The 24,492-nt window shown below is 37.7% G+C and overlaps 1 protein-coding gene across 2 annotated transcripts; it reads left to right on the top strand.

Moving 5' to 3' along the window:
* On the top strand, positions 3,016 to 23,917 carry LOC109231707. Of its 2 annotated transcripts, XM_019397348.1 has the most exons (12): positions 3,016 to 3,439; positions 3,580 to 3,618; positions 3,716 to 3,807; positions 5,190 to 5,293; positions 5,405 to 5,739; positions 10,609 to 10,677; positions 16,347 to 16,429; positions 16,922 to 17,266; positions 17,351 to 17,457; positions 17,914 to 18,071; positions 22,830 to 23,026; positions 23,335 to 23,917. In XM_019397348.1, exons 1-12 carry the CDS (start codon positions 3,101 to 3,103, stop codon positions 23,594 to 23,596), a joined length of 2,130 nt encoding a protein of 709 aa, XP_019252893.1. In that variant the 5' UTR covers positions 3,016 to 3,100; the 3' UTR covers positions 23,597 to 23,917. The 2 variants fall into 2 exon arrangements, with proteins under 2 accessions (XP_019252893.1, XP_019252896.1); XM_019397351.1 differs by lacking the exon at positions 10,609 to 10,677.

Here is a 24,492-nt window from a genome sequence, read left to right as displayed (position 1 = left end):
CACTCCTCGGGGAACCCGTTAGGGTTTGACACCATGTGCTTCTTCCTCACGTAGAAGAAATTAACCCAAAAATGGTGATTAGTTTTATCATCCATCTTCACCACCAATCCCTTGGTCCCACGATGGTGAAGGTGCATCATCGTAACCCTGTGAAAACTTGGGGCGAAAAGGTGAAGCAGATGACGGAGAGAAATCCCACGGTTGGCTAGCTCCGCGTACTTGATAAGCATAAGGAAAAGCTTGTAGATGTACGGGGAGAGCTGATCCGAGCATACGCCATAATAACGGCAGAAGTCCTCCGCCAAGGATGGAAGAGGAAGCATATAGCTAACGACAAATGAATACGCGTAGAATGCGCAGTACTCTGGGCGATGTATCTGCACCACGTCGTTACCAGCAGGGATAAGTTCGACATGGTCTGGAATTCGCCATTTAGCCCTAAGTGCAACGAGCGCCGCTGCATCCATCTCAGAAACGACGGGTTCAGGATCATCTTCAGGTCGCTTCAAGAAGTCCGACCTGATCCTCCCCGAACGTGGAACTATCTCATCCACAGTGGGGAAACTCTCATCTTCTACAATGGCCACTCCTTCTTCATGAGAAGGCATGTCCACATTCAACGGGACAGGATCAGAAGCTCTCTCAAGGTTAGAAGATGCACTAGCCATTGTTCTGTCACGTATATAAGAAGAAAGTGCAAATGAGAAAGGGGTAACAATAGAGAAAACGCTAAGAGAAGGGAGAGATAAAGATGCAAGAATTCTGAAGAAGAAGAAGATGGGAAAGCTTGGAGTTTCGAATGCTTAAGAAATGCAGCAGCTCAAATGAGGAATTCCCATCCCTATTTATAAGAATACTGGAACCCTAATCGAGAAAGCCAAACGCCACCATATTAATTTCGAAACAGAAGAGGCGCGAGAAACGACGTAACTATTGGGAACATGCGCTATAATGACGCATGACGAAGTGATGTCATTTCAAACTGACGTAACTGTCAGATGTGGCTCTTAAAGTGCCACATCGTCACCTCTCCATAAAAAGGTTACTCCTCGGCCAACATGCTCAGATTTCTCAAATTGCAACTGGCGAAGTCCGCCCATTGAGCTCGTCCGAAAATAACCCCGACGGGGCGGAGGGACTAACTGTATGGGTCAAAATCTGACCAAGGGAATCTTGCCTAAGAGAGGATAACTAAGAGCCGATTAGGCCGAGGTCGTGCTTAAGAAGGAACCTATTGGCGAGCTGAGTAACTAGGGACGAGGTCGAGCACTCAAATCAGCCCAAACGGCTAGTTTAGTGATAAGCTATTTTAGAGGAATATTCTACATAATATTCTTTGCACTTGTACTTTCAGTTTGGTAAGGGATATGTCCTATATAAGTGGGAATAGAGAGAGAATAAAGGGATATGTAATATCCTATATGATAAATTCTCTCATGAAAAGTTGACTCTTAAATAAATTACAAATATTGTCTTTACAAAAAGATTCGTTTTTTGTTGTTGATCCCACATTTTCTCGCATCAAATCCAAGAAAGCTTTCTATATTCCCACGTTTGTTTGTCTTACATCATTGACAGAGGGAGAATCATTCACCTCATTGAATATTTGGGTGAATCATTCTCTCTATTTATATTTATTGCCATTTAATATATTTATTGCTTGTCATTACTCCCCCATACATTCATAACAATAGCATCAAATACCCCTTTATATTAAATTGGTTTAAGTGCAATTATACATTGTTCATATCGACCAATTTCAGATCTAGGACTTATTATGTTTAACTAGGATTTACCCATTATCATCTTATTTAATTAGTTTAACAAAAATACTTAACACTTTTTGATCGAACAGTATATATTACCATTTTCCCGGGCGTTCATTTGAGCGCATCTCTTAGTTGAGAAGCTCCTCAATCTTCATGAGTTTGTGCCATTAGAAGGTGCGCTATTAGAGGCTCGTCTATAGATAATTTCTTGCATCAAATATTACTCCTATTTGGTTGCTTGATAGTGAAGAAAATGAGTGAAGAAACTTTGAGCTTGAGTTAAAACTTTTGAAAATTTATAATTGCGCTTTGTTTTGATTGAGTATTGTCGGTTTATATTAAAAATATTAAGGAGGTCAAAATCTCAATTTTGGGATGATTTGGTAGAGATAGTTTAAAGGAAGAAGATGAAGTTTCTGCATATATAACTATGTATCTTCCAGGTTTCCCTTCTGTATCCCATATGCATCCATTATGTATCCCATATATAATTATGTATATCCATGTATGGTTATATGTACGATAGGTGTATCACAAAGAAACTTTTAAACTCAATTTTGATAACAAACTTGACTTTGAACCAGTTAAAATCACCTCTAATCTTCCTCAAATTTTGTTAATTGTCTTGTCTATATAATTTCAATGACGTCCGACCATATCCATCGAGAAAAAATATTTTTCCCTAGGCAATTTATATGTTGTATGTTATTGGTCACTTTTTGTTGGCAAAAAAAAAAAAAAATGGTTAAATAACATTCTATGTCTAAAGTGCCGTGAAGTATTGCAAAATATGGTACATTCATGTAGTTCCTCTGCGTAATTACATCAGTATTAATAATTAACGTTGATATAAAAAATCAAATATTTATTTGGTAATTCAAAAATCAAATATTGCATTAATTGTATAAAGTTCTATACCAAAAAAAATCAAATGTTGACTTAATTGTACAGAGTTTTAATATTACAAATGAAACATTATATTAGTTATACAAAATCTTATGCGAGAATTATTTTTCTTTAGCTGACCAATCAAATGAAATCTTAGTAGTAAAAGCGAAGTAGAATGTTACCCATTGCCAAGCAAAACTTACCCCCATCAAATAATAGAAATAGTGGGTGGTTGAAAAACGGAACTGAAGCTTTTGGGTGAAAAACGAAACTGCCGACAAATATAAGGAGCATTTTAGCATATCACTCAAATTTACTGCCTCTCGTCGAACAATACCCTGACAAAAGGGGGGAAGCGCGCGAAACTAAGAAATCAAGTCCAGAGAATAGAAAAATATAAACCGTCAAAAAGTAGAAACCTTTTGAGTTGGAAGCAGAAAACAATGGCGAATGAGGGTTTCGACGATGAATGGGACGCAGATTTGATCGACCAGCTCGTCCAAGCCGAAGAGCTTGCCTTATCCTTCGCCACTCGGCAACATTTTCCACCTCCTCCTCCGCCGCTGCCGCAACCACAACCGCTAGATCCGCAACCGCACACGGCGGTGTTCGCCGACGTCAGCTATTCACCTCCCCGAGAGCTGTCTCAGAGAGTTCCAGAGTTCTCCAAGGTTTTCAATCAGTCCTCCGATGTCGACACTTTCTCCACTGCCGCTGGCCGAGTCACTATCGCTCCTCGCGGGTCCCACACTGCTAAAGAAGAGGAAATTAATAATTTGAAGGTTAAATAATAATATCATAATACTGTAATATGTTCTTTCGCCAGTCCATTTTTGTATTCTGTAATGTTCTTTGAATAGATTGGTTCTGTAGTCATTTTGCTAAATGTCTTACTGCTATTCTGTTTTTTTTTTAATTGCAGAAGGAGCTAGATCGAATTTCAAAACAGCGGATTTCTCTGGTAAGCCATATGTGTGGTGGGTTTATGATTTAAGTTGTGTTCAAATGCATTTCTGATGAAAATTCCCGGTAGGTAATGATCTTTTGCACCGCTTCAGGAGCAAGAGTGCATTGAATTAAGAAAGGAAAAAGAGAAGAAAGGGAAGAAAGAGAAGGAGCACAAGCTTGCTCTTTCAAAGAGTGTGAACGTGTAAGTGCTTAGTAGAATTTGTGTTTGACAGTTAGTTGCAAAATTTGAATGCGGTGCTTCTTCTTCTAGAGCAAACCTGTATCTGACACATCATAAAAAGCTGACCATAATTCTTCGAGGTTAATGTGTGTACCACATAAGATAATAAGGTGATAGATAGCCTGATCGGACAAGCAATAAGTAGACATATTACTCAGAGTTAACAAGATCCCTTTCTTTGAAAATTACATGAAAAATCTTACAAGTTCTTCTTAGCCTATATTTTTCATAATGCTATTGCTTAAAACTATCCTTTTAGTCTAATTTTCATTGCAAGTTATGTTAACTTTTTTGTTTCTATGTCACTTAGACTTTAGCTAGTTAATCTGTACTACTGCCATATTACCTAAATGGAGGTGAATTCGGACTAAAAAAGAAGTTACTTTTAATAACTTTTTAGCTCTGTAAAAGGAAACTTTGTCATTTCCTCTCCCCTTTTCGTCCTGCAAACAACCTCTTATTGTTTTGACAATATTCCAATCTCTTTACCACATTTGACGGGGTACGTGACAAAGAAGTATAATGCATGGATGTATTTCAGAGGGCAGAAATTTGCATATTATCTCAAAATTTTAATCTAATAATAAAGATGTTAAGAGCAAAATATAAGAAATATACACATTAAGGGTACAATATATCTTGAAACAGAATACATAAAGTTTTTAAGTTCTTTTATAAATGTTTTGGAAGAAAAGATATCAAATTTATTTATCAGAATCAGTAACATCTTTCTCTAAGAATTTTTTGATCAAATGGTTCAAAGATTCTTTCTTTTTAACAAACCATGTTCACATGTGTACGACCTACTGCTAGTTGACGGTTTGAGTGCCAAAACCTTTTGCAACTACACTGGTCCTTTCGAAATTTTAGGGGGAAAAATGCATATATTGCTGTGTTCAGGGAACTCTGTGATGCAACATCATGCTCTTTCTCATGCTTTTTGGTGAAATTTTTAACTTCTCAGTTAGACTCTAAAAGGAAAATAGAAGAGTTTCTGTGAAGGTTGCTTCTTGCTGTGTGTAAAAGTTGAAGACGTCATAACATTGAAAAAGTTCTTGTTTTTGCTGATATGCCTTCTTTTGAGTTGTATATTTGTTTGCTAATTTCCTTATCTATTGGCATTTGGCTTTTTGCATCTATGTTTTTCTGGAATGAGAATATTTTCTAACTGTTATGATTCTTTGCACTGTGAATTGGATTAATCTCGTTTTAAAATTATGGTCTTCTCTTTTGCTTCGTTTCCTACCAGCCTTGAACTCTTGACCTAGTGTTGTGGGGTAAACTCCCTCAACCGCTATGACAAAGAATGGCCAGTAAAATTATGGTCTACTCTATGTTTGCAGAAATACAGATTCGGGTGTCAACATCCAACAAGACCAAAGAAAATCCTTAGAATGCCAAAATGCACGCTCTACGAATGATCATGTTAGCTCCAGCACAAAAGTCGGTTAGTTCAAATTGGGATACGGAAACAAAATCAGTTATTGGTTCGTTCCTGAAAATTAGTTCCTTCCTGTTCTTAAAACTCCACCATTCTTCATTGCCTGTTGAATCATAGGTACAATATCCTCTAAAGATGTTGGGATCCAGACTGAAAAGCATGATGGATCTATCAGCTTATCAGCGGAAAGCGATTTATCTGCTACTTTTTGCCGTAGAAACAAGTTGTTGGATGTATGGAACTTGTCTAGTGGCCAAAGATTAGGAAGGCTTCTCATTTCAAAATTGTATGCAACATGTGAAGTTGATTTCCGTGTCCTTTCTGGATACCTGAACGTGAGTTTTCCCTTAAGGACAAGTTTGGAGTCAAATATTTCTTTGAAGGATAATCTGCAGTATACTCATTCTGGTGAGAGTGCAAAAGTGTCTCATCTTTTCTCTATATTGACCAAGGTATATGCATTAAGTGATATCTCTTTTCACTTTGACTGCACTTCACCTTCAGGTTCCTGCTTCTGATTATTTTTGCTTCTCTAGCGTGCATGCTAACAATCATTCACCAAACGATAGATCTGTCTCAATGTCTCAGATTGTTTTTGTATGAACTGGTATTCCTTATCTCTGTTACTCAGTTACTCTTTACCTTCCACTCAACCAGGAAAAAGGAAGTTAAGTAATTGGAATTTTGATTTTTCCTATTTTCACTTGCTCGAACTCTTCACCTCATATCCTACACTTTTGACACTTGCTTTAGTCATGCATTTATCTAAATTAAAGGCAATTGAACTCTTAAGAGACGCAATTAAATGATACTATTATGTTGTGTTGTGTGTAGGAGTCAAAACTAATAAAGGGTTTCTTGATAAAAGTGAAATTAAGTTGAAACTTGTTAAAAATATAAATTAGTGTATATTAAAGATTACAACATAATGTTTAGTTTTCATTACTTTGATCATATGCCTTTTTTTACTAAGTAATAAATTTCATAAATAGAAGGGCAAAAACTATGCTTGTGTACAAGAAGTATACCAAAAAGTAGAAAACCTTATAAAAAGACACGATCCTCTACGAACGACTTTCAATCTTTACATATAGGAACCTTGTGGTGCCCCAAAAATAAATAATGGAAAGAGGCTATTCCTCAAGTGTTCTAGATCTTTCTCTACTTCATCTGATACGAACTAATATACGCGGAAGCAAGTAATTGATAAACAAACAACAATCAAGAAAAGATAGCAAATAGATCCAAAATTAGGAAGGGAGGGGGAGAGATTTAGAATAAAGAAGGGATAATCTAACAATTAAAATAATATTTAATCAGTAGAATCAATACAAGAAAGAAGAGACATGAACTCATACATGGAGCCACACAATCTGATCCATCCAAGCGATGTTCAAAGAGAGATACAAGGTAAAACCCTAACATTAAACTAACCTAACATAAAGAGTGTTCAACGCTCAAAGTGAATAATCTCTCAATTCATCTCAAGCAATCTACCCTAAAAATGGAAATAAAAAGCTATTTATACTAGGTTGGTATTTGAGCTAACAATGACCCGGATACCTCGAAGCTAGTGAGAAAATTAAGTAGGGTTAAATAACAAAGCTAGCCAAAATATCCTTATTACAAATGTAGCCACCAATCTTCTAGCTTGATCTTTTAAAACACTCCAACGCCATGATGTTGATTTGGAAATCCTCCTTGTTAAGCATGCTAACATGGATTTTATCACCATCAAAAGCGTTCCTATTTCTCGTCTCTCCATTCAATCCACATGAGTGCTAGAGGAGTGACATCCATCCACTACGTCTTTTCTTCCGTCTGAAACCGCAACTATACATGCATAGTTTCTTTCACATTGCATGACAATACCCACTCAAGTCCAAACCACCTCATAATCTCCCACCACAATATAAGACGCTAAAATGTAAGAGGAGGTGATTCATATCTTCCCATGATTCATTACACATGAAGCACCAATTAGTATAAGTAATCTTCCTCTTCCCTCAAAATTTTCCCTCTCATAGTTAGTCATGATAAGAATGGACCTTGGGCCTAACTCAACCCCAAAAGCTAGCTTGTGAGGTGAGGATTGACCAAGACCATATAAGAAGACCAAGATACCCATAACCCATCGATGTGGGACACAACTCAACACCCCCCCTCACGCCCAGGCCTGCAATTGGAGCGTGGACAATATAAATAGGGGCCCAACATCGGTAACAATAAATTGGGATGGGCCTGGCTCTGATACCATGATAAGAATGGACCTTGGGCCTAACTCAACCCCAAAAGCTAGCTTGTGATGTGAGGATTGACCAAGACCATATAAGGAGACCAAGATACCCATAACCCACCGATGTGGGACACAACTCAACAAGTCAAATAAAATATACTTTTCTTGGTATCTTAGTGATCCATAATGAATTATATGGAAATGCTAGCTCCTTCCTAAACAGAAGCTTCTCGTAATAGGATTTATCAGAGAAGATGTCGTTTCCCCTTTCCCTTTATCTCCATACATCGTGACTACCTTGTGAAAGTTTTTTATTATGAAGCAAATCAAGCAAAAATAATTCTCACCTCCTAATCTTGCAAGTTCCGCCTAAACCTCAAGTCCCACTGCACTTCTCTCCCTTGTAGGCTCAATAGTTGTTGAACTGGCATCTTCTTTTGACATGAAATACCATGCATGTTTGGCCATGTGATTTTGGATGTGTAATTTCTGCACCAGTCACCAGCAATGTCCCAAAAAAGTTACCCTACTCCCGTCGCCCACCCGGAATGAAATGTTCCCATCTAACTCTTCCCACCCCTTTAAAATATTCCTCATAGCCCATAGCCGTAGGGAGTGAGACATCTTTGTCCACCCCCTTCTACAACTCCTTACTTCTCTGCAATCACCCCCTCCTAAGAGCATCCATTTCTACTCCAGATCTGTATAGCCACTTTCCTACTAACACCTTGTTAAAAACTCTTAAATTTTTTATCCCAAGCCCACCACAACATTTTGGTGTAGTGACAGTCTCCCAATTTGCGACGTGACCTATGTAGCGGACATGAATGTGGGGCTTGATACATAAGTCATCCCAATGAGAGGAAGTTTCAAGTATCTGGTGTTAGTAATCCAAGGTATTGGGGAGATTGATGATGATGACACACATCGTATTGGTACGGAATGGATGTAATGGAGACTCGCATCTGGTGTTTTGTGTGACAAGAATGTGCCGCCTAGTCTTAAAGGTAAGTTCTACAGAGTGGTGATTAGACCGGCAATGTTGTATGGGGCGGAGTTTTGGCCAGTCAAAAACCCCCGCTTCCAAAAGATGTGAGTAGTAAAAATGAGAATGTTGAGATGTATGTGTGGCATACCAGGAGAGACAAGATTAAGAATGAAGATATTCGGGACAAGATGGGAGTGGCATCCGTGGTGGACAAGATGCGGGAAGCGAGACTGAGATGGAAAGGGCATGTGAAGAGGAGATATGCAGATGCTCCAGTGAGAAAGTGTGAGAGATTGGCCATGATGAGCCTGAGGAGAGGTAGAGGTAGAGGTAAGCCAAATACGTATTGGGGAGAGGTGATTAGGCAGGACATGACACAACTTTAGCTTATCGAGGACATGACCCTAGATTGGAGAGTGTGGAGGTCAAGAATTAAGGTAGAATGGTAGTAAGTAAACGAGCGTGGCTGTTTTCCTATTCTTAGAAATTTGTTATTACATGTTGTTTCTTTTGTTTCGGTTATCTTATCATCTTATCTTGTTATTGTTACCGCTTATTATTACTATTTTTTTCCTTTTGTCCTTGAGCCGAGGGTCTATCGAAAACAGTCTCTCTATCTTCACTAGGTAGGAGTAAGGTATGCGTACACTCTACCCCTCCCCAGACCCCACTTGTGGGATTAGACTGGGTTTGTGGTTGTTGCTGTTGACAGTCTCCCAATTAACCTAAGTGAAACTTCCTCTCCCCGCTTGGACCATCCCATAGAGAGTCCCCTTGAAGTTTTTCCAACTTCCATGTAACGCTAATTGGAGCATGTAGCAAAGACATGAAACATGTGGGAATGCTTGATATTGTACTCTTAATTAATTTCCCCTTGTGGATAAGTACCTCTTTTGCCAATCTGCGAGCCTCTTTTCTACCCTCTCTGTCACCGAGTTCCAAGATGCTTGGTCATTATTAGATGCTCCTAGCTGTAGACCCATATAAGTTGTAGGAAGAGCCGCAATCTTGCAAATTCATCACTTGTGCTAGAGCCTCTATATTCTCTATCTTGCCGACATGGATAATCCCGCATTTTCTGAGGTTGACCTTTAGGCAACCATGTCAACACTCGTCTAAAGTAAGACAATTGGGCGTTGTCAGCATCACAAAACACTAAAGTTTTAGCCGCAACAAAAGATGAGACATCCTCACAGTACCTTGTCCCCCAATCGTTGCGAAAAATCCCCTTAAGTAATCCCCGGTCACCACTCATCCTACTCAATGCTTCCATCACTAAATTAACAACATAGGAGATAGCGGTTTGCCCTGTCTCGTTCCTCTTGAGCTACTGAAGAAACCACATGAATTGCCACTCACAAGGACAGAAAATCTGCCGGTTAATAACTTGATATGCAAAACTTGATCCATTTTCGCCATCTTGCACCAAATCCCATCTTTAACATAATGAAATCAAGGAACTCCCAATTAACATGATCATAGGCCTTTTCAAAATCCAATTTGCACAAATCCTAGGTTCCCTCACTTTCTTCTCGAATCAACCACTTCATTAGCTAGCAAGTGTTTTTAATATAGTAGTAATTATTAAGAATGCTTTCTATCAAGTGTTTCTCAAATATAATAAAGCTAAAATATAAACGACTAAATGAGTTATATAATAAAGCTAAAATATAAATGACTAAATGAGTTAAACTGTTTACATTTGAAATATGAAGTTCAGTAAATTGGACCTGGATGAGCTGTCAAGTCATATTCACCGGTTCTAGATTAGTGACTATTCAAGCTTCCCCTCCCTGACATACAAATCTCTATACAGCTAAAAGGACTCTTAGTAAACGCTGGACTAACAGCGTACCAACCTGACAATGCCTTAATCCACACTAGTTAGTATTGCCTATATGAATGTTTTGCTTCCATTATGTTCTACTTTTTGCAAAGTTTGCATAAACTCCAAGAAATTACAATAAACTGAGATAAGCCTTTTCCTACACTCGATCTACACCATGTTACTTATTATGCAAATACTCTGCATGACTTACCTTATTGTCTTAGTAGGGCTGAACTCTCATTATTTCTAGCTTTATTTGTGTCTTGTAGATTAATGATGAAATGGTGAGATTGGAAGATTTGTTAGAAGCATTGTTTGGTCTTTGCAGACTTAAAAATGTGCGATTGTAAGCTTATATTTGTCATTTTTCCTTCTGTTTTAGTTGCTAATATGGGAATTTACATTTCTAAACATGTAAAACTTTTGGCAGTACCTCATCAAAAACTTTTTTATGGCAATTACCATTTCTCTCAGTTAAGTGTCTTGATTAATGATAGTGGTTGCAATACACATGATAAAACTTGTTTAGTAATTCACAGGTCTGTGAAGCTGTTGCCATCTCATATATCTTGAAAGAAAAGGAGAAATTTGAGAAAGTTGGCATCTTACTAAGCATTGTCACGAAATTTTGGATTTAGGAATTACTGAGTAAGGCCAAAAGTTTCATAATTATTTTGAAAATCATTAAGTAATTTATACAATCACCTTATGAACTTAATGTAGATTTTGAGAAGAAGAAAATGCTTCTTGTATTTCTGTGTATGTTTACATCCCATGAGCAAGGGAATTTATACAAAGCTCCTAATGCTAATTAAGGAAATAAAATAAATCTATACAATCAATCCCGCTATCAAATCAAATCAAATAAAATCAGATCTCATAAATATAATCAAATCTCCTGAAATCATGCTAATCAACACTCCTAAATCAGGTCTCCTTGAATCATACTAATCAACACTCCCCCTCAAGTTGGTGCAAAGATGTCGCACATGCCCAACTTGCAACTCAAAGTATGGAAAGTTCGCTTGTTGAGATCTTTGGCAAACACATCAGCTAGCTGTTTTTCCGATGGCACATGAAAACAAACTCAAGACACCAGTTGTAACTTTTTCTTTGATGAAGTGTCGATCAATTTCCACATGCTTTGTTCGGTCATGCTGGACTGGATTATGAGCTATACTGACGGCAACTTTATTGTCACAGTACAAGGAAAGTTTTCCTTTTTCATACAGTCTCAATTCCTTAGTAGCTTTTGTAGCCAAAGCAGTTCGCAAACACCCTGGGCCATAGCTGTATATTCTGCCTCCCCGCTTGATCTAGCAACTACACTTTGCTTCTTGCTTCTCCAAGTAACCAAGTTTCCTCCTACGAGCGTACAGTAACCGGATGTTGATCTTATGTCATCTAGAGATTCAGCCCAATCCGCGTTTGTAAAGGCTTCTATTTGGAGGTGATCATGTTTGGAGAAAAGTAGACCTTTCCCTGGAGCAGACTTCAGATACCACAAAATGTGAAAGACAGCTTGCATATGAGGATCTCGGGGATCATGCATGAACTGACTCACCAGGCTAACTGAATAGGCTATGTCTGGTCTAGTGTGGGAGAGATAAATGAGTCTTCCAACCAGCCTTTGATATCTCTCCTTATCAACTGATTCTCCAACTCCGCTTTGTAACTTTTGATTGCTTTCAATGGGCGATTATGCGGGTCTGCAACCTGTCATACCGGTTTCTTTCAAAAGATCCAGAATATACTTCCTTTGAGAAATAAAGATTCCTTTTTTGGATCTAGCAACCTCAATTCCCAAGAAGTACTGCAGCTTTCCTAGATCTTTGATCTCAAATTCATGTGCCAACAACTTTTTCAATCGAGACATCTCCTCTTTGTCATCTCGTCTCATTACTATGTCATCAACATAAACTATGAGAAGAGTGAGTTTACCCGTTTGATGTCTTATGAAGAGGGTGTGATCAGCATCGCTTTGTTGGTAACCGAAGGAAATTATTGCTTTGCTGAATCTGTCAAACCATGCTCTAGGGGATTGCTTCAGTCCGTATAAGGCTTTCTTCAATCTGCATACCTTTCCTTGACTTTGTGTAGTATCAAATCCAGGAGGAATCTCCATATACACCTCTTCTTCTAAGTCTCCACGAAGAAATGCATCCTTCATATCAAACTGTTGCAAGTCCTAATCAAGATTAGCTGCACAAGATAAAAGAATTCTAACAGTGTTCATCTTAGCAACAGGGGCAAATGTCTCTTGATAATCCACTCCATGAGTCTGAGTGAATCCCTTAGCCACCAATCTTGCTTTGAATCTTTCAATTGAGCCATCAGCTTTGTGCTTCACAGTAAAGACCCAATTGCAGCCAACCAACTTCTTGTCTGGTGGTGAAGTGACAAGTTCCCATATCTCATTTTTTGACAACGCCTTCATTTCTTCAATCATAGCTTGCTTCCATTTAGGGTTTGCAAAAACTTCCCTCCAATTCTGGGGAATAGACACAGAAGAAATAGACAAGACAAAGGCTCTATAGGAGGGAGACAAAGAATTATAGGAGACAAAATTAGATAAAGAATGTTTGGTGGTGCAAGATCTGACTCATTTTCTGAGAGCAATAGGTTCATCTAACTCATTAGAAAATGTAGATAACTCACTAATAGAAGAAGGTTTAGCTTCAGTAGATTGCATGATGGCTTCTTCTGCTCTATTTTTCCTTGAGTAAATTTTCAAATCAGGCCTATCCAAACGCCCAATAGTCTCCCCCTGAATTCTTTCTCAAATTTCACTTTCCCTTGTGACAATGTCATCAAGAGGTCCAGTAATGGAACTAGGTAGAATCACCTCTTCCTCCTTACTGCTCTCCCCATGAAGAGGGGATGAGGTAATACTAAAATAAAGCTCAGATTCTCGAAAGGTAACATCCATGCTAACAAAAGATCTCCTAGAGGGAGGATGATAATATTTGTAACCTTTCTGTGTCGGAGAATACCCAATGAAAACACACTCTATAGCTCTAGGATCAAGTTTCCCAGAATTTCTAGTGTGGACAAAGCAAATACACCCAAACACCTTTGGAGGAACAGTATATTCATTCTTACCTTTTAAAGTTCCAGAGGACTTTGAAAATTGAGGGGTTTAAGTGGCGTTCTGTTGATAAGATTGTCAGCTGCTAGAATAGCATCCCCCAGTAAGGTTTTGGTAGATGCATAGTGAACATAAAAGATCTTGCTACTCCTAACAGATGCCTATTTTTTCTTTCAGCAACCCCATTTTGTGCACTAGTGTAAGGATAACTAGTCTGATGGACCATCCCATTAGACTCCAAATAAGCGCCAAATCTTTTATCAATGTATTCGCTGCCATTGTCAGTTCTCAAGATTTTTATTTTGGCATCAAACTGAGTACAAATCATCTTATGAAATGATTGAAAACAAGAGAAAACTTCACTTTTGTCTTTTAACAAATATACCCAAGTCATCCTAGTGCAGCAATCAATGAAAATAACAAACCATCAACTACCGGACAAAGAAACAGTTTGGGTAGGACCCCATACATCAGAATGAATAGTCATAAATAGAGTTGTGCTTCTATTATCACTCATAGGATAAGAGTTTCTAGTATGCTTGGCATATTCACACGCATCACAGAACAAAGATTCAAATCGAGTCCTTGAAAACAAATCGGGATATAACTTCTTCAATACAAAGAATGATGGGTGTCCTAACCGTCTATGACGTTGTATTATTTCTTGGTTGACATCCTTACTTTCCCCAAAAAAGGCTTGACTAGAGTTTTGAATCGCATCTAATATATATAAGTCATCACGCAATCTACCACTGCCAATCCTTTTCCCTGTTTGAAGATCATGAAAAATAAAATGATAGGGAAAGAACTCGATTTTATAGTTTAGAGCTTTGATGATGGCACTAATAGATAAAAGATTGATAGGGAACTCAGGGACATGGAGCACGGATGATAGTTTAATAATAGGAGTACAAATGACAGAACCTGTTCCAGAGATAGGTGTTAAAGAACCATTGGCTATTTTAACATTATCTTCTTTGGGACACGGAGAATAGTTTTGGACTAAGTTGCTCGGACTCGGGTGCGGGTATCCGATACGGGGACGGATCCCAGTATCGGATTCGGCAAAATCTAAATTTTAAGATTCGGGGGTTCGGATCCGGATATGGATACGGGTGCGTGGATTCGGCTAATAAAAAATAGAGCTATAAAATATTGTAAATTTTTGAGAGATATTCTGTGAAAAACTTGCATGAATATGTAGAATTCTATCATTCTCCAAGATGGACATTATTCTTTCATTCTCTTAAATTTGTTTTGTTTTTGATTTTGAGAAATCAAAATCTCAATTTTTCTCCCAAATTTGTCGATGGACTCTGGTCAAAGTGTCCGAAGCCAGTTCACCGAATCCGGGACGTATCCCGCTCCCGTTCCCGTCCCCTCATGTATCGGGACGGAGACGGCATCAAAATCGAAAAGTCCGCGCAACTTAGGTTTTGAATGCCTTTAGAAGAGCCTGTCATGTGTCTATTTGCACCAGAATCGACAATCCAAGAATTAAGATTATTACCAAAGGCAGTACCTAATTGCACATGATTGGATGTGACAACATTAGCGAAGTCAAGTTTGGCTAGGAGGCGACGGAGAAGCTGAACTTTATCTGAAGACAAGATTTCTCCAAAAATCGTCTTGTATGTCTCCATATTTTAGCCCAATCAGAAGAAAATCAGAAGGAGTTTGTGTTGTGGACATGCAACAAGAGAGAAAACTCGACCTCCTTGATAAAAAAGGAACCATGGTGCCGTGAGGGAGATAATTCACCTCTAAAAGGCAGCAATGGTTCTGATACCATGTAGATTTTGAGAAGAAGAAAAGGTTGAGTATTTCTGTGTATGTTTACATGCCATGAGCAAGGGAATTTATACAAAGCTCCCAATGCTAATTAAGGAAATAAAATAAATCTATACAATCTATCCCGCTATCAAATTAAATCAAATAAAATCAGACCTCCTAAATATAATCAAATCTCCTGAAATCGTGCTAATCAACACTCCTAACTCAAGTCTCCTTGAATCATGCTAATCAACACTTAAAATTGAAAAAGCTTGCTTAATTGGTGAGAGTTTTGTGACTATTCTGAAAATCTTAATAGCAAGTGATCTGATCCTTAGCTTACTAACTGAGAGTGGAATCTATTGTAACTTTCAAGTGTCTTTGATTGAGGGATAAACCCCGAGTCCATACTTTCCAGTCTTATGCATACTCCCCTTTCCTCTTTCACGTGGAAAGATATGAACATCCTTGTCGGACCCATGTTTCATCATTGAAATGTGCCTTTCACACTTACAGTGGTTTTGCATCACCGGACAGGCTGCTCCGTGGGATTTACCTTCTTTGTTCTACCACTTAGGTCCTAATGTTTGTTGTACCCCTTTTCTATATGCAACTGAACATCTATGGCAGGATCCTCACCAAACTCCCCCTCAGGAGGATAGATATGGTGATTTGAGTAAGATTCGACGTAAATCCAATTTTTGATTCACTCTTGAGGTCCAACCCACCATGACGATCCTCACCCCACCCATATATAAGTTAAATAACAGTGATGATCTAGAATCGAGGTTCAAGCCCTTCCCAAAATCACCCAAATTCCCACATAACAAGTGAATTGTGGCAAGCAAGAACTACCATAGAAATCACAAGGATGCGAGGTGAGTTATTGGCCAAGGATCGTAGAACTATGCAAACAGCAAAAACTCTAAGAATAAGGGAAATATATAAATATAAGTATGCATTAATTACCAACGTTTTGCCTTAATAAAAGTACTAAAAGAATATATTTCATTTTGTTGTTTATAATTCTTTTGAATTAGTACTGCATGTTATGTTGAAGTAAAAGGGAATTCGTGAAGCCTTCAATTTAATCATTCTATAGAAGTTAATTGTCAATAGCTTCGTAACATTATTCATTCCGGGCAGGTTGCTATAATTCATAGGTCTTTGCATATACTGCAAGAGGTTTTGAATTTCACTTTCAGTATGGAAAGAAAATTTGGTAAAAGGTATGTATTCACTCTTAAAATGCATGCTCTGCTGCCTCCATTCTGTTTTTGAGCTATTATTGTGGGTTCTTTTAGCATCTCTGCAGAAGAATCATTTGATTTAACGATCAAAATAAAATAAAAGAAACATTTGATTTAACCTGGGTTTGGCAACTGTTAAACTATACCACTCGTGCAAGAAGCTTGCATTTGTCTGGATTCATGAGGAAGTTCAAGAAAAAAATGGGAAACAAGAGTTAGAAGCTACTGACTATCATGCAAACCATTCTCTTCAGTCTTCTGTTCCTTCAAATTTCACGATGAATCTTCTTAAGGCATTTTGTTATTCTCTTGCTATTGCTAGCTGATAAATCCCTTGTTGGGTTAAAACCCTTGCTTCTGTAACCAGAAAGAAAATAAAGAAAAGGAAAAGGAGGAAAAATGGTCCCTATCTTCTGATCCAGAAATTTTCCTTATATGCTTTGATTTGATCTTTCCAGTGTACTGTACCAGGGACAACATTGTGATGGAGGGACCTTCTTGTTGGAATAATGCGTCAGATCTGTATGAATATGTATATCCTGGATCTAGAGGACTGCCCCATGTCCATGATGAGAAAATATTTGATCAAGATCATGCTGATGGCCCGAGATTGGATACTGTTGATACTTATGCCAGGATAGGATTCATCAATTGTGGATCTAGCTGTTTGATATCTTCTCATTTCAACTATTTTCCTCTTTTTGAATTAATGTGCGAAATTATCATGATTCATGAGGTAGAACATGTAAGACTCCAGGCAGTTTCAGTCATGAATCTGATTGTTGCAAGAAGTAATGCGTACTTGGAGAGGGAAAAGTAAATTCAACACCACTTTCTCATTAATTTAGGCATATTTTTGGAGCTCTGTAATATGCTTAATCAATATCCTCCTTTATATAGGTATGGGACAGATATACCGTTCCAAAGTATCTCAAAACTATTGAAGAAGGGAGCTCGCGTGCATGTAAAGAAGAAAGCTGTGCATCTTCTTCATATGCTACTAAATTGTGAGTGGACATATCTGTTTGGTCACGTGTTGGGTCACATGATTATATATCAATTTGATGTTATCTGACTCCTGGAAATTCTTCTTAGACTAGCTTACTGTACCTCTATGTGTAAAAAGTAGCTTTTACTGCTTGGCTACCACGTCTTGTTATTTATATCATTTTTTCTCTTCCAGGAGTGCCTATACCATCTTATGGACAAGAATACAAATACATTTTTTATGTTTAAGTTAAAAAATATGCACCTTCTCCAAGAGTTTTATGGAAGGAAGAATACCAAATTAAATTTTATTGTATGCCCATGCACCACAGTGGTAGTTGTGGTAGATTGCTGTCAACAGTAAGATATATTTTGAAGATGTAAAGGATATTACTGAGATAAATCCATCTCCAAATCACTATCAGTTTTTTTTTTGCTTTGTGTAATGGTTTTCCTGACTATACTATTCAATAAAGGCCCAAGAGTAATGGCCTCATTCTGCAGCTGTCTCGTGGAGGGAGATGGGGTGGGCATGGTTGATACCAATTCCAAGAATACTTCAACCTTTCCCGTAGTCAGTGTGATCTTGGAGAGTTTGGCAGAATGTGTCACCTGCACTGGAAGTAACGCTGAGGTATGTTTAATATTTTTTAGCTTTAATTATCCTATCTTCTGCCCATTCCTTATTTCGTATTGTTACATAATCTCCTTTTGCTTTCATATAAGCAAATATTGCTTCTTTTTTTCACCTTCTAGATAGCTTGGCCCAATTGTTTTGTTTGCTTCAGGCAGTTGTATTCTGAGATGCATTCTTTTCATTAGAATGTGTGTATGCCACCACACACACATCTAAATTTTTATAATAGTAGTTTCTCTATCAGATTTTTATAGTAGTTGTTAAGGATCCACAGAGTACCCTTGAGATCATGAAACCAATTTGACGTGAGAAATAAAAAATAAAACGAGTTGACTTATGAGATAGATTACTGGTGTTTGCATCGATTATGATGCTGGGCGATCTAACAGAGATAGGGGCAAAAAGATTCTGAAATTCTAGTGTGACACAGCACAAACAGAACACTAAAATTATTAGTGATATAAACCAAAGCCCCCATGATTTTGGTATAGTGGTAAGAGCGCAACATGTGATGTATGGGTTAATCACACATTAACGGTTCGAACCCTGCTGCACACAAACATGTGGTATTTAAGTAGAGAAGGGTAGAGGAGCAAGCCAATTGTCATCTGAGTTTAGAAAGTGGAGAAGGATAGAGAGGTGAGCCCATTTATCATCTGAGTTTGGAACTGGCTCTGCTGGTCCTCAACATATTTCTCGGTTATCAAAAAAATATTAGTGTTATTAAAGGCCTACTTGAGGCAGCTTAAACCTTGGAAGCCAAGTAGAGCCAAAGTTGGCCTCTTCACTCATTAGTAGCTTAAATGTAGGCACCCAGTTGCTATTGCATGCACTTCAAAGAAAGAGCATTGTCTTAAAGAAGACAACACTAAGCAATAATACAAAAAGCAAATCGATTAATTTTTAAGGGTAGGTTATTACTATACTCCCTTGGTTGAACCTATTTGACTAAGCACGAAGTTTAAGAAAGAATGAAAAGACTTTTGAAACTTGTGGTCTAAAACCAATAAACAATCATTAGATATTTGTGTGGCTATAAATTATCCCATTAAGAGTAAAATGGGTAAAGTTACATTGTTTTCAAATTTAGAAAAGGTTCATATTATGTTTGAAACGGACTAAAAAAGAAATAAGTTCACTCTTTTTTGAATGGATGGAGTATATGATAGTGATCCAAATTAGGAAGTTACAATTCAAATTTGAAAACAAGTCATTAATCTGAACTACAAACTTAAAACCACATTCCTTATGTCAAAGTTCGAAATTTAGAATGGTTTTTGAACGTAATTCACATGATATTTACTTCAAATATTGAGTATCCTTTTGGTTTTAGGGCTATGTTAATTAAAGGAGTTTGGAGATTCACTTTCCTTTTTATTTTACGAAGTGATCTTATTATTATTATTATTATTATTATTGTTGTTGTTGTTGTTGTTGTTGTTGTTGTTGTTATTATTATTATTTTGCTTTGTCCCGTAAGAAACTTTGGCTAAAAGAGCAAATAGGGAAGCAAAGTTCCTTTTGTGCTTGGCAATGTCTAGAATTAGTAACAAGTGTGTTTAAAGTTAAAACAACCAAAGAAATAGGGATAGGTTGGTGTCATTATGTGTTTGTTTGATCTAGGCTCGAGTACAACTTGAATATGCCAAATAAAGAGACGGCGTCCATGCTTTGTAGGTTGACCTATGTGATCAGAGCATATATTGAAAACGTTGAATACATATACAGCCCCTTAAACTTGCCCCATTTCTTCATTTAGACACCTCAACTAAGGGTTTTACCTATTTTTTGATAAGATAAGTAAATATTATTAAGGCAAGTACGAAGATGGTACTGCAAAAACAACTTTACAACAGTATAGAAATCACCATATAGCATTAAGTACACCCATCTCAACAACAACAATAACAATCCAGTATAATCCCACACGTGGGGTCTGGGGAGGGTGGTTTGTACGTAGACCTTACCCATACCCTGGGGGTAGAGAGGCTGTTTCCGAAAGACCCTCGGCACAAGGAGATGAAAAAGAGGCAATGGAACAGTAATAACATAGGTCAGGAAGATAGTACCAACGACCTAAAAATCAGAAAAATAAATGGAAAAGGCAATATCAATAATCAGAACAATGGAAAGATACTAGGAAACCGGAGCAGAAAATTAGTACGAACACAACATGTACCACAATCAAACTAAAGCAAGACACTAACAAACTAGTCTAACACCCACAACGGAGTAGAAAAACGCTCAACTACCTACTACCATACGACACTAATGCTCGCCCTCCAAACCTTCCTATCAAAGTACACCCATCTCAATGAATCTAAAAAGTCTAAAACATTAGAGAAGTCTTCTACTGTCTCTCCTTACACCATTGACATGGCAGATGCTGTGCTTTCTACTCAGTATTTAGTGCGTGGAATTGCAATACGTCAAGCTCTACCAATGCTTTTGCCGGAATATACAAAATTTGCCGACAAATAAACTTTCACAAGAAAAAGAAGTAATGCTCGCCCTCCAAACCTTCCTATCAAAGTACACCCATCTCAATGAATCTAAAAAGTCTAAAACATTAGAGAAGTCTTCTACTGTCTCTCCTTACACCATTGACATGGCAGATGCTGTGCTTTCTACTCAGTATTTAGTGCGTGGAATTGCAATACGTCAAGCTCTACCAATGCTTTTGCCGGAATATACAAAATTTGCCGACAAATAAACTTTCACAAGAAAAAGAAGTAAAGAAATAAAAAACAACTACTGGCAATTCAATTTTTCAAACAGACCACAAAGCAACACCCCGGAACCGACCCCAACTCTTCATCTCAACAATGACTCATAGGACCACCAAGATTGTAGCTCGTAAAATAGACTCCACCATCCAAGTATTGCCGGCGACACTTTCAGTTTCTTCTTCTTTTTGCCATTTTTTTGCTTTCTCTTCTTTGTCTGGCCATGCTTTTACGGATATTGGCCTTTTTTCAAGCCAAATCTGAAATTTTTGTTGTCACAACTGCTTTTCAAAAGAAAATGATCTGCTCCATTGATCTAGTTTTTGACAAGAGAAAGAACAAATGCAACAAAGTAAGAGATAAGTGATAACAAATCGGAAATAATGGAGCTTTACAGGACATCTTTCTTTCCGGTCAACATTTTTTTTCTTCTAAAAAACCATTTTGGCTTTTTTGATGGCATGTCGTTTTCTAATTGGTTTCATTTTTCACATCAACGGCGAGTAATATTCACGCACAGTAATTTGTAGTATTGTCGAATGTGTTCAATAGAGATAGTTTGGTTCGGGTTCAAGTGTTCAATAGGTATAATCCTTAGTTTTGTAACAATGAAAAATTGGGCAAGTTTAAGGCCTATTGACAACTTCTAGCCGATCATCCTCCCCATAAACCAACCGCTTGACTTGCCTATCAACTGTTAACCCTTTGCGCGAGTCTCCGTGCTATTGAATCAGAAGCAAAAAAGAGAAATGAAAGGAGCTCTTAGAAAGGTAACTGAATGCGTATCCGGTGTGGCACTTGACTTTCAGGAAGATAAGTGGGATATCGCTAAATGGAGTATACCTCTAGAAATACAAATTCCGATTAAATGGACAGATGTCTTCTTTAAGAAAGTAAGGCACTAGGCATAGGGGAAAGGACAACATGCCCCTAACCGGATTGAAAGTCAGACTGCACATTACATTCAGGCACGGAATCCACTGTGATCGAATAACTCCATCCCTGGTTGTATATGGTTGACAGTTACGCTCCAACAATTAGTTACTTGTGACTCCGTAATCTCAAATAGAAGAGCTTATGTCAATGTTTCCCACATGCTCCACATCTCATGACAATCGCAACCGCTTCAGCTCATGTTTAAGTTCCAGAGATACCCACTTCCGGTACGCTCCTTCAAACTTATCATACAGAGATGTTATTTCTTGTTCTCTCGGATGAGCTTGAGGCGAACAAGCATATTCTATTACAAGGTTTTAATACTAGTTATACGCCTGTCTAAAATAGATTCATCATATTTATTTGTTTGTGTCAGAGTTCCGGCTTTGCGATAAAATTGTTTCTAAGTATTTGAAATCTATATTACGCAGACTCAGTTATAGGTACGTCTTCGATGGGGGTGTAGGTATCCGGTTCGGTAGGTGCTGATTTTATTAGAATAATTAAAGAATACGCATGAACAACCCATGCCGTACACTCAACAGGGGTGCATCTAGGTAAAAAATCCCGTAACATAGTCTGATATGTAGCAGTTGAAAACCACAATCCTGCTGGTTCTCCTGTCATTTCAGGTCTACTGGGGTGCTCATTTCTCCGCAGACGAATAAGAGGGACAAGCTAAGATTTTTAATCTCCACCATGGTTTAGGAACTTTGTGAGTCAGGAAGAAGCAGTACTACAAAATACTTGTTCATGTCATGCATCATCTGCCACATTAATGGAAACATGATCTTCAAGACTAAGAAGAGATAAGTTTTTCTCAAGATAAGTCACTCATCCCTATAGGAGTCCACTCGCCAACTGATAGAAGTTGTCGCTTTATGGCACGTGCCTAGTTCCTGCCAGTGCATTTTTAGCCATTTCTGAATTCATTTCTTTGTTGGACAAGCTTATTTGTATGGAGTGCTTTTTATGTATTAATTTGGCTCTTAAAACTGATCTGCATTATTGCTATCGTATTTAACTTGAATTTTCCAAGAGTGGAATTTTCCCCTTTATGCTTTCTGTTACCCTTGATTCTCTAATTTTTCAGGAACTACAGCTTCGGAGGCATACCATAATTTTGCTAGCTTTCTTAGCATCATCAGGAAAATGTGGTGTTGAGATTCTGTTAAATTATAGGCTTCCAAAAGGAAAGGATTTATTTGCAATTATTTTGCAAAGCTTCGTTCGCGATTTGGATCTAGAAGAATCGGATACTGCTCAGCAGGCTGAAGTATTCAAAGAGAGGTATCTTTGGGCACTTAAATGTGTGTTTGAGGTGTATTTTAGTCTTCAAAACATGCATCAATGGAGTTGCTTTTCATACTCTACTCGTCTGCATTGATGTATACTCTATATAGCTGAATATTTCTTCCCATCCACCTTCCTGTGTGCGGAGTCCACCTGAATTCATGGAGTTTCTCATTATTAGCAGTTTTTGTTTTGTCTGTTTCTTTCATTTTCCGGAAAGACCTTGCAGATTCCAAATACATTTTAAATTTGATTTTTTTATTTCATGTTCCCAATCTTCTTTTCTATGTGTTCCTATTTGGCAGGACCTTGCTGATGCGAGAGGTACTCATACTCTTGAATAGACTAGTCTCACATCCCAAGTACTCCAGTCATGTTCTGCGGGCATTAACAAACAGTCGAGAGAAAGCAACTTTGACTGTTGATGTAACAAGCAGAGTATCCGGTAAGCGCAAGTTCTTGTGGCAGGATGTTAGCATGACTCGGCAGATTAGGGAATCCGAAATCATAGATTTAGCTCAGGTGTTGAGAAGAAGAGTTTTCACGTTTCTTGGAGGCAGCAGCTAATGAAAGAGGCACGAAAACTTGATTGATCCTTGCTAGAAGTGCACTCACGCTTGAAGAACGGCTCATGGAAATATTTGAGTTATGGTACTTGACAGGATTGAGCGTGGAGCAAAGTTGCAGCTTCTATGCTGAAATCATCAGCACTGATCTGTTTGAATGGGTTTTTCAGCACAAGCATGCATTTTTCGGTCACCCCACTGTATAAGGTTAGTGTAATTGTAGCATTGAATCAGCTTCTATGTATATATTTTACTAGTTGCGCATGGGCCCAATGCACTATGCCAAACATTTTTTTTTTTATTATAAAAGAACTCTTTTCTCAAAGGTCATCTCTAAACAATTCTAAAAGTTAATCTTAAATCGCCTAAAATCAGTGAGAAAAAATTACCATAATATTGTTGGTCCCAACTGTTATTTAAAAATTAAAGTTCAAAAGGAGCTTGTTTTGCAACAATATTGTGCTAATTAGCATGAGTAATATTTTTATTTAACTATTTGTGTTGACAAAATAATTTTTCATTTACAATGTCAAGTTGTTAACTAAAGTAGTTCTGCACAGATACTCAGATAACACAAACTCTTGTTCTTGGTTTTTCAATGCAACACTTATTTTTACCAAAATTAATTTAGCTAAAAGGTCACTTACGTTCGATAGGAAGGGATATACTTTTTAAAGATATTTAAATATGCCAATATAGAAAATAACATTATGGGCAAGATGGATACTACTTGTTCTTTTCACGTCAAGTAGGACTCTCGTTTACTAAACCAAAATTATTTCCTTAAAAGAATTCTACGTGTTTTTTTTTTTATATATAATTTGAATGTTCAAGGCATTTAGGCTTCACCCTACTAGCAATTTCCTACAAATTCCTGAACCAGATCTCATCTATCAA

This window comes from Nicotiana attenuata, chromosome 1 (assembly GCF_001879085.1).
Source record: "Nicotiana attenuata strain UT chromosome 1, NIATTr2, whole genome shotgun sequence".
NCBI lineage: Eukaryota > Viridiplantae > Streptophyta > Magnoliopsida > Solanales > Solanaceae > Nicotiana > Nicotiana attenuata.
This window is presented reverse-complemented; position numbering and strand designations above follow the sequence as displayed.

What these genes read in the sequence shown, in the direction of transcription:
- LOC109231707 (XM_019397348.1), top strand. Translation starts at nt 3,101, where the DNA reads ATGGCGAATGAGGGTTTCGACGATGAATGGGACGCAGATTTGATCGAC. An exon ending in GTCTTTGCAGACTTAAAAAT is followed by an intron (nt 10,678 to 16,346) that starts GTGCGATTGTAA and finishes CATTCCGGGCAG; the next exon opens with GTTGCTATAATTCATAGGTC. An exon ending in GCTGAAGTATTCAAAGAGAG is followed by an intron (nt 23,027 to 23,334) that starts GTATCTTTGGGC and finishes CCTATTTGGCAG; the next exon opens with GACCTTGCTGATGCGAGAGG.